At 40.6% G+C, this 11,016-nt stretch overlaps 1 protein-coding gene across 6 annotated transcripts in view; it reads left to right on the forward strand.

Moving 5' to 3' along the window:
* The window catches only part of LOC138545302 (FRAS1-related extracellular matrix protein 1-like), a 1,530,918-nt gene extending 1,525,265 nt beyond the window's left edge, over positions 1-5,653 (forward strand). For all 6 annotated transcript variants that reach the window (XM_069642060.1, XM_069642059.1, XM_069642062.1 and 3 more), the window contains one exon: positions 5,283-5,653. In XM_069642060.1, the coding sequence (XP_069498161.1) occupies positions 5,283-5,473 (191 nt within the window). In that variant the 3' untranslated portion in view covers positions 5,474-5,653. The remainder of the gene's footprint in view (positions 1-5,282) is intronic.
* The last annotated feature ends 5,363 nt before the right edge of the window (positions 5,654-11,016 follow it).

Below are 11,016 nucleotides of genomic sequence, written 5' to 3' on the forward strand. Positions count from 1 at the left end.
GACTTTGGGAACTGTAAGCTCTTGGTGGAAGGCCCTCTGCCGCCATGTTTTGTACACCTAGCATTCCTAGGTCTGGAATTAGGGGAGTCTGCCTCAACCCGAGCCTACGTGGTTCCTGTGTCACCCCGAGTGGTATGACATTCGTGGGTGCCTTGCTGCTTTACCCCCCTGTGCCCTAAGACGTGCTGCAGTGGAACTGACCCGATCCCTTCACCAGAAGTGGAGAAATTTCCACTGTCCCGCCACGGACTGAGGTCCTTGAACACATCCTTTGAAAGCTGGAGAGACAGGTAACTGCAGGATTTGAACCTGCGAACGAACTGGACCAGACTGGCGAACTTTGGTCTGGACTGCGTCGACAATTGGTAAGTACTTGTAACCCTTACCGGTGGCCCCTGGTGCACCCATAGACTTTTATGCACAAGTGTCCCACAAGGGCCACTCTCCCTTTGAGCCTGTGCTACCATCCTATTCCCGATTCCTGAAAATCACTCTGCCCTCTTGTGGAGATCCTCCTCGAATAGTGGGACCTTATTCTTCATCACCTCACCCACCTTCCTGAGTCACTACAGCCCCTTGAAGACACCCATTTTGAACTTAACCACACAATCAAGTGCTCCGGCACTGAATGTACTTTTGAGCACAAGGCTCCACACTTCGTAGGGACTGGACTCCCTAATACTTAGGGTTTGAGTTGTTGAAGTACTGCCTAAAGTATATTTGCACTGTATGACCCCTTTCTGTTGCAGGTTGTGGATCTCCTACGAATATTACTTTAGACTAATAGTTACTGTATATATATTTCCTAGTATAGTGTTGTTTTTAATATTGTTAATATTGCTGAGTTTCATCTTGTGTTTGCGTAATAAGGCCTTTAATAAATGTATATTTATTTTTGATATATACACCTGACTGAGAGTAATTTGTGGTGTTGTTTGCTGTGTGTGCTCAGTGTGGACTTTCGATCACCCTCTCCCCTCCTGAGACCTAGTCTTGACCGCCGCCAATGCTCCCTTGATTTGTCTGGCTTGTCCAGAAGGTTACCCTGTTCCAAAAAACGAGGCTGACCTCCTGAACCTCTGCCCACCAGGTCAGAGTTCAGAAATCAATCTTAACAGTAACCAGAAGGAAACCAAGCAATCATTTCTAAACCATTCAGTCTCTGTATATAAAAATGTATTTTGTGGTTTTACAGAATTAGCACAAAGTATAAAAACTATATATATTTTGTATATTTCATGGCTCCTGCATTTTTGATGTTAAGGTTTGATCATGTCTTATTTTGTTTTAATGTTATTGATTATAGCTCAAACCTAGCTCGAAAGCAGTGGAGTGCTTTCCCACGGGTGGGAGCCCGCATTGGACTTAGCATTTAATACCGTAACTCAGTAATGTTGGTGGAGGGGGAGAGGGGCATCTTCTATAAACTGCCTATATATTGTGTGTGAAAGTGGAAGGACATCCTATTCTAAATACAGATTTGGAAAGGGTTTTTGTGTTCATTATTTTCGTCCATCTATTTTGCCAGTGTCCAATTTTAAACATATTCGTCAATATTCTCTTCTACCAATTTTATAGTTAGGCTTTGTGGAAAGTGGTGCTGCCGCTCACTTGCCTGCATAACTGAATGTCATAGATTTTATGGGCTCTTTTGGTGCCATGTAGAATTATACAATAATTGAAAACACTAAGCCGTCCTTCCTCAAGGGCTGTATTTGCAGCGTTCCATTTGTTTCTCAGAGAAGGGACTGCCAAAATTCCCAATCTGAACTTAAGGTATAACGCTCTAGGATAGGGACGACTGATCAATTCTAGATGAACCTTAAAACCAAGAATATTTTTATGCAGTACAAATGTGCCCTTTTGTCCAATATTTGCGTACTTACATGGATCCCAAATGCCTTCTTGACCATTTCCTTTGTGCCCATTTTTATAGCAGATGGGTTAAGGCAGAGTTCCGTAAAATTTAATTTTGTCAGCATTATTTTTACATAGTTGCACAAAGGGGATGTTAGAACTCCCATCTTGCGATACAATATCAGTCAAAGCAATGCGAACATTTAAAAGCAGTGGTAAGAACCAGACCCATATCCAATATACGATCATTTTAATATCCAATTCAAACTTAGATCAGTTTCTAGTTTAAGCAACATATTTAAAGTGCCCCTAGGTAGACCCAATTACCCCTTTAGAAATGTATTCTCTGTAATCAAGTTTTGTGGGGTTTAAATCGCCCCAGATAATGGAGCCATAAGTAGCTGATGGGCATATTTGCCTCCTGTATACTTTCAGAGGCTCAGGGCTCCGTTCCCGTGTGAGTAAGCAAAGCTATGCAATGCATTACCTGACCATTCCAGTATCATATCAGATTCTTCCATTAGTTTGTCCCAGGATCCTTTAGTGTCAAACCTTATACCAAGATAATCATAGCTGGTGACTTGTTCAATGGGCGTACCTTCCAGGGACAAATTCAGTTTGGGTTCCTTTTCGCTTTTTGGGACAAAGACCATTGATTTTGTTTCGGTTAGATTCATCTCCATGCCACTAGATACACACACATTGTGAAATGGTGCAAGTCGTCTTTTTAAGTCAAGTTGGAGTTTTGGAGATCAATATGGCATCTGCATATAGAAGCAGTGGAGCCTTTTCCTTGCCTAAGGTTGGAGCATGAGAGGACATTTCCATCATTAGCTCTACCACTGCATTAATAAAGAGAACAAAGAGAGTAGGAGCCAGGGATACAGTCGTGTTGAACTCCCTTTTGTACTGTAAAGTCCCTGAGCCCCACAGGCGTGTGGCGCATTATGAAAATTAAAATAAATAAATAAATAAATAAAAGGTTCATTTATTTCTCCTGGTAGATTCCATCTCACCATTGCTTTGTAGTTGGGGTATACCCCCTTACAATCTGCACTATTTTCAGTATGAAACCCCCTATTCCAACACCTCATCATAGCTAATGGTGCATTGCACCTTACTTTCCACTTCTTTCACGGACAACCTTAGTGTGCCCCTTTCCTAGTGCATATTGACTTCAGTGTGTGTTCCTGTAGTCTTGGCACTCCTCTACAGACTCGGGAAGAGACTCAGTCTAATCCTTAGTTTGTTAGTATAGCTTTCAATGTTTTGTGATCTGTTTTTGCACGAAATACAACCACAAAACTGAACTGTCTATACTACCCGTAATTAGAGAATAATTAGGTATTTTACTCCTTTAAGTCTCATGGATGTAAAGGCAACTGCTGCTACTACCAGTTATTGCAGTACTAGTGATAGTAGAAATCGTGCTACTATGCAGAGTATTACTAGTATTACTATGCAAAATACTACTATGACCAGTACTACTACTTATCATTATTCTGAAACTTTGTTTTGGTGTATAATCACGAATGTTATAGCACCCGTGAACATGGTTGTTATCTGTTGAGACGTGCAAGTGGTGCACGCAGTCCCACGAGGGTCTCTGTACTTGTTATCGCTGGAGGATTCTATACCTTCGGCGCTACCTCCATCTTGGGAGCCATGTCTCCACTGGAGCAGATGGTCTGTGCCCTACCTTAGCATTATTGAAAAGCCATCCAGTGGCTCTCCACTGCCTACTTACTGTTCATCAGGACTCTGCAGTTTACTTCACAGCCACACTATCAGCAAACGGCTCTAACTGTGACAAAGGCAGAAGACACTGAGGCCTAAAGTGCCAGTAGAATTGGACCACCACAGTCCTTGAACTCAAAGAGCTGAAGATTTGAAATAGAACCAAAGCTGAAGATATTCCGTCGTGGGGTACCATTCTGAAGAATTCATAGCGGGAATTCAAAAAGAGTTGTGGCATCCCAAATGCAAAAGTACCTTCATTGTGCCACCTATGGCCACCATACTCTTCTTTTATCTTGATTTTAACATTTGAACTCAGTACTTCGTGGGGGACTACAATAATCTGGGGCTTAAAAGGCAAGGCACTCCATGAACACACAGAAGCAGTTAATCATGACTGTGTGCCATACCACTGACACCTATATTTAACTAGCTTAGCATCATGACCATCTCCTGATCATCCAATGAGCCTGTGGTTGGTTTAAACCATCATCTCCTGGACTAGGCCAACATCATGGTTTGACATAGAACCGTCTGTGGTCTTTGGGATCGAATGTAGTATCGTGTTTGTGCATTTTTGAGTCCTGGTTATGCCTAAAACATGGGTCACGGCACGGATGACCCTAAAACTAACAGTTAAGTACTTTGGGGTTTTCACTGGTGAAGAATGCATTTTAACTGTGCATTTATAAAATATGTATGTACAAAAAAGTATAAAGTAATGCATACAAAACTCTGCCCAGTCTTTTCTTCAAAGTTGTAATATATTGCACTGTATCTTGAACCCCACCCTCCTCCGTCTTCCAATAAGTGACCAGCCTCTACCTTAGGGCCTGCTGCCGAAGTGCCTGTGTATGAGATATATTTAACTTCATTATCTTTGACATGAATTAATAGTTAATGGTAACTGCACTGGACTACATGTTGGTATTTAAGATTTCGGTTCTTGCCTCTTATGGCATGTTTTATCTTCTTGAATGAGGTATTCTCTATCAAATAAGCCCAAATGATCAATCAGTTTAATGGTTTTTTACAGCCGAATTTACAGCCTTTTTTTACTGCTGATCATTTACCGAATTAACTCATCTCACCTGCAAAAAGTGGCGCGACACCACACGCAGCTCTTTGTTAACCTCCAACCCCACCTCTGTAAAGCCTATATCCCCTTAAATAAACCAACAGTCTGTTTGTTTTTCACCTGGCACCCCAAAATCACCTAGAACCTCTGGAGAGAACTCATGAATCTAGTGAACAAATAAGTAGATGCCATTGAGGTTAAGGATGAAGGCATTCTTCCTAGCAAATGTACAGTATGGGTCATTAGCTAATATCTATCATGTTCTTGATTTCAGGGCTGGTGGGAAGCGGTGGTAGCCTGGCATGGAGGTTAAGGATGAAGGCATTCTTCCTAGCAAATGTCCAGTATGGGTCATTACCTAATATCTATCATGTTCTTGATTTCAGGGCTGGTGGGAAGCGGTGGTAGCCTGGCATGGAGGTTAAGGATGAAGGCATTCTTCCTAGCAAATGTCCAGTATGGGTCATTACCTAATATCTATCATGTTCTTGATTTCAGGGCTGGTGGGAAGCGGTGGTAGCCTGGCATGGAGGTTAAGGATGAAGGCATTCTTCCTAGCAAATGTACAGTATGGGTCATTACCTAATATCTATCATGTTCTTGATTTCAGGGCTGGTGGAAAGCGGTGGTAGCCTGGCATGGAGCAATGGAAGGCCGGTGACCTACAGTAGCCTTAAACAAGGCACACCAAGCGAAAGGGCTCAAGCAAAGTGTGTCCTTGTGAGGCGGAAGAATAAATGGCTTACAAGAAATTGTAGAAGGGGGCAAAAAGAGAGATATATTTGCTCTGTTCCTCTATGAAATGTGTTGTTTTCCAGAGCAAATTAATAATGTTTACATACACAGTTGTGTTGTGGGATAGTAAACAAACCCAATGTGGAAGTTAAATGAACACATACTGTGTAATATAATTGTGTAAACTTTTTGACTTAATCGCTTTTTGTAAACTCTGATTTTAATAAAGTTGGAACACAGTGTAAAGCCAGGTTACTTTCATTCTGCGCAATTGCAAGTCTCTTTGAATAGACCCTGCAATATTTTACCTAAGTGTTGCATTTCCTCATATGTTTTAAATGTGTTTAAAGAGTAAAATCGTGCATGAAATAGTATGTGCTCCATTTTCGTCAATATGTGAACCTCCAGATGTCCTAGACTTAAACTCCCATAACAGTCATCGGTGAAGGGTCATGGGAGTTGCAATCCAAAATATCTGGTGGGCCACATAATGAGTAAGCATAGTTTACTGTCATCTTCACATATCATTATAGGGATGTGAGTCAATGATGTTTACCCGTGTTCTGTTATCAAATGAAATTGTAGAGATTGTTAAACATACATATTTGATATTTGACCACAAAGCATCCTTTGTTACAGCACAGACTAAGTGCTGTGCAGGTTGTGCACTTGGTGCATTCAGCATTGCTACTGATAGAGACACTTTCAGTAGCATCTTCTGCGCTTGACGAAGTATCAACAAGAAGCTTAAGAAAAAGAATAAAAATGATGCACCCAGCAAGAATAAAATACAATTTCTCCAAATACATTTTTTCTTAAACACTTTTTAACAAATAAAGCAGATGTACAGCCATTTTTATGTCATGGTGTATTTAAGTCTTCCCAAGTACATGGCATTCCCCAGCTCTGGTTCACTGTACTATGAGGACTAAAAATGATAACCGCACTAAATATCTTGAAATCGGACTTTAATCAACTACTCCAGATGTATGGATAGTTAGGATGTTCTTTCCTCAGAGTAAAGAAACCACAATTAAGATTTACCACTTTCCATTAATATCCAAATGAAAATCAAATATCCCGTCTGCTGGTCTCATAACAAAATGGCTGACTGACGGTTTGGAAACCATATCACAAAAAGAAAATTGAAATAATCGACATAAAACAAAAGAAACCATCTTAAAAAAGCAATGTTTCCTGTGGTTTTACTGAAAGGTGTGTTTCTTCCCCTCACCTGCGGATTTCTAATGATTAGGAGATCCTAACCGCGGGCCACACTGCGGGGCTCCAGCTGCTTCTTCTCTGGACCCTCAGGTGGCTGGCAAGTGTGCTCCCCTCACACTCCTGACCCCATGTGCTTGTGGGTTCCTCACCCGAGTGCCCCTTCCATTGGCCGCGATCCTCTACAGTCTACTATTCTCACATGCAGAACTCCACATGGTGTTATAACAATCATATATAATATAGTAGATGTGGGCTCAAAGGTATTGCCATTGGAATGTATCACACACCACACTTGTTGCACTGCCTAATGTTTGCAAAATGGTATGCAGGCAAAGTCGCCTGTCATTTGTTGTACCATCATGGGCATTTGTATTATTTCTGCTTGGGAAGCAACTACCTGGTGTGTGTGTTTGTGTTTTGCGGGGGCGGGAGGGAGGGGGGGTTACGGGAGTAGAGAGGTGGGGCCATGGTAGAGCAATGCAGGGACGTCATTTCACCAAAATGCCAGGGGTAGCGGAAGTGACATCACAAGACCCTTGACCCCTGATGACATCACAGGAGGTGATGTCATTTGACCCCACCCTGAAGTGATATCGGGGGAAGCGATGGAACCCGACCTTTCACCCAATGCCAAAACAGGAAGTGACATCACAGCATTGTACACTACGAAAAATATGGTTACGATATCACTATAATGTGATGTACATTTCATGCAAGAATGGATCGCCATATGTAGCGTTAAGATCAGTGTGTATAGGCCCATATTACCAAATTACTGTGAATGCAAGCAGACGTCCATGACCAAGTGATAATGATGTGTTATTATATAGCACTTACGCTTAAGCGCTTTATATAAAAAAAATATACACCCAATATCACCCAACCTGTCTTGGTACTCATTTATCGACCTGAGAAGGATGAAAGGCTTAGTTGAGGCGTTTAAGAACAGACTAAATCAGTGACTCACCCCCTGAAGTGTGCCTGAAATAAACCTTTAATGAGTCTAGCAATTATTGTACAGAATTCCAGAAAGACACATTATTTGGTTTCCTATTCTTTCTTATTTAGGGTTAGTGCTGAAAGTGTTAGACTTGTGGCAATCCTGTTCTTATTTTTCTTATTTTTTTTTTAAAGGGCCTGAACATGAGAGCCAGCCACTCCAGGACCTTGCATTACAAAAAACGAAAAAAAAAAATAACGATTTTTTTTTTTTACAGAGGTCGCAAGGGAGACCACAGAGGTCGCAAGGGAGACCTCAGAGGTCGCAGTTGCGACCTCTGGCGACCCCCAAATGACGTCCCTGGAGCAATGGCGCAGAGAGGGAAGCCACGGAAGGACCCTCATAACACAAAAATGAAACCGGTCGAAAATAGGTCGATCAAATTGAGTCCACTAAATTGTACAGTTTAAAAAAACTCTAGGAAACGATTAGTACCATATTTCTTGCGGTTTTGAATGCAAATGTGCACTTATGATGGTTTCTAACACCCCTGTGTTTTTGCCCTATGCTGCAGAACAAAAATCCGAGTATAGTCTCCACCTGTCTATGGGGGTTTCCACTTAATGCAGGCTATGAAATAATTATTTTATAGTGTGTGACTAGTGCTTCTCAATTCCCTTTTAATGCACTACATTGATTACTGAAATTCCAGTGAAAATTGATGAAATAAGTCATGAATCTTCAAATTATAATCAAGATGTATGTTACAGCCTGCAAATACTACATTCATATCACATGCTCCCACTACCTGTGTTTTTCTTGGTTATATTTCATCCTACAAAACATTGTGAGCATTGGGGTAAATACATCTTTTTGAGTTTTCCATCACAGGTTTCCATTTTGGAATAGAGACCAGACATGCTAGTGTCATACCCAGCAAAAGTGGTTACGTCAAACTGAGTTCTTGAAAGTAGCTTTTCAGCATAGACTTCATTGTCCTGCTAATTCACCGGCCATGCGGCTTTACTGTCGACCTGAGCCACCACCGGGCTCTCTCCGTCTGCAGGGAGATCAGGCAGGAGAATCCTCATGAGGAGGCCATTAGATTCCAGTGATCTACAGAGATTATAAGCAAAGCAAAGTTCAGAAGAAATCAATCGGAGCGCCTGATGCATGTGTCCTTATTTCCTTGTCCTCAAATTCGGGGTGAATATCTGCACTTTCGTTTGAATCAATTTCCAACATTAGAAAGGAGATAAAAGTGGGACAAGTCAGTAACAAACACTAATTGTAGGTTTTGTAAGACCACCATAGTGGAAACACTCAAACACATTGTCCTGGCATGTATCGCATTTGCGGAAACTACAGGTACGGTATCTGGGTGCAGCGCTACTGACTGAGATGTTCTGGGTTAGGCTCATGTGGGGCAATGTGGTGAAATTAATCCTGGCGTTGTATGCTTTTGTATGTGTTTTCTTGGGGGGAAATTGCGGGATTTAAAACTCTCCTTCACGGATGACTTCAATCGAACAGATAGCTGTATTTTGAATGTTATTCATTTATTTGTAGTAATGTTTTTTGTTGTTGTCCTGTTTCTTTATTTGTAAGATTTGAGGACTTTTTTACTTCATGCTTGTTGTATTTTACCGTTTTCTTTTGTGCTGAAAAGCTTATTTATGTAGGCTAAACACAATTAAAACATTTTTATCAGAGCATCTTTCTTGTCAGCCTATAGACATCCAACATATTGTCCATTCTGAGATTGCTAGTTAACCAGTAAGTGTTTTCCTCTGATTGCCATGTGGTTTTTAAACAGCTGCAGAATTGAATTGTTAAAGCGAAAGTGCAGTTCAGCCCACTTTCATCTTGGAACTACTTCCTCATGTCTAGAGTGTCTGTTAGTTTCAGTTGGAATTTTAGTGAACCGTTTTTGTTGTTTTTGTCTTGGACATATATATTCCAATGTTATGAGAGCTTCAGGGGACATATGTTATTGGCCAACGGGTGGTCCATCATGCTATTTTTTAAAAAAATATATAGTGTTTTGCAGGAAGTGCAGAAAGGAAAGGGCCACATGTCCATTGCAAATACCATTACAGAAATTAAGAAATAACTAATGGAAAGAGCAAGTTGTTGTTTTTATAGTGTTTCCAAATAGTTATTTAGTGTATATTTAGTACCAGTGCAATCTCTCATGTCTATGATACACTAATAGTTCTGTATACATGAAGCGCTACATCTGCATCCTCATCAATACATGGGATGCCGTGTCCATGTACTGTTACTTCCCATGTGTAGTTTTGGCTCACAGGTGTCACTTTATCGACAGCCCAATGCCAAAAGTAATGGTATAAATGCTATATAGTAGGGTGGAACTCTTTTATGCCATTTGAGAAGTGATATAGTGCTTTGTTGGTCTTTATTCAGTCTGTTATGGCATTCACGTTTCGCATTCTATTGATCTGCTATAATTGGGAACTTCCAAGCCTGCTCCACTCTGATAGCTACATCCTTTGTTACATTGAATAGCCATGGTGTTTAATATTATTTGCCTAGGAAAAACTCTGGGTTAATTGCAGCCATTCAGTTGATCTTTTTCTAGATTCATGTTGCATTTAGGTTATATGAAACAGTTCCTAGTGACAGCCTCGACATGCAAAGCATCGAATGCAAATGCCTCGGAAAAAATGCATCGAAAAAATGCATTTCTTTTCACTTTTTTTAATGGAGGGGCCACCAACACCTGTTTTTTTACCCCTTAAACTCATTTTAATTTAAAAAAAACTTTACCTAAAAAAATGCATTTTTTCGAAGCCTTTTTTTTCAAAGCTTTTCCATTCGATGCTTTATATTCGAGGGAATCACTGGATACCTATGAAACAGACATTGCTACCTGCAAAACCATCTGTCTGAAAGGTGATTGGTAAATGCACATAACTAGCAGCTTCTGGCGTGAACAAATATTAAACGGAGTGTGTCATCAGCCATGTTATTTCTAAGCAATGGCGCACCCCAGCACAAAGCTTTGAATTACAGCACTTATATTGCCTCATTTGCCTTTGATCGGACATTGAAAAGAATAGTATGTACATTTTGTTTTTGTTTTTGGAAGAAAATGAAATGTCTGAATATATTAAAGTTATAATATTACAAATCAACAAATGGAGTAACATGCCTCCATATAAAAAGATTGTTTTCTTTGCCTAAACTAAAAACACTGCCTTTGGCACAGAATTCTCCACCATATTGATTTTTTTCCTTGCAGTGTAATCCGACCTTTTCACGCCTTGCCTCTCTGGCTGACGAACTTTAATCTGATCCTCAGTTTCCTTCCTGCAACCAAGTTTCATTTGTCGAGTAGGAGCTTGTCATCTGCACACGCCATGTCTTGCTTATGATCTAGCTGAATAAGTCTGTTTTCACTTTCCATGTGGCCAAAGAGAAT

This window comes from Ambystoma mexicanum, chromosome 1q (genome assembly GCF_040938575.1).
Source record: "Ambystoma mexicanum isolate Mex_15411 chromosome 1q, UKY_AmexF1_1, whole genome shotgun sequence".
Lineage (NCBI taxonomy): Eukaryota > Metazoa > Chordata > Amphibia > Caudata > Ambystomatidae > Ambystoma > Ambystoma mexicanum.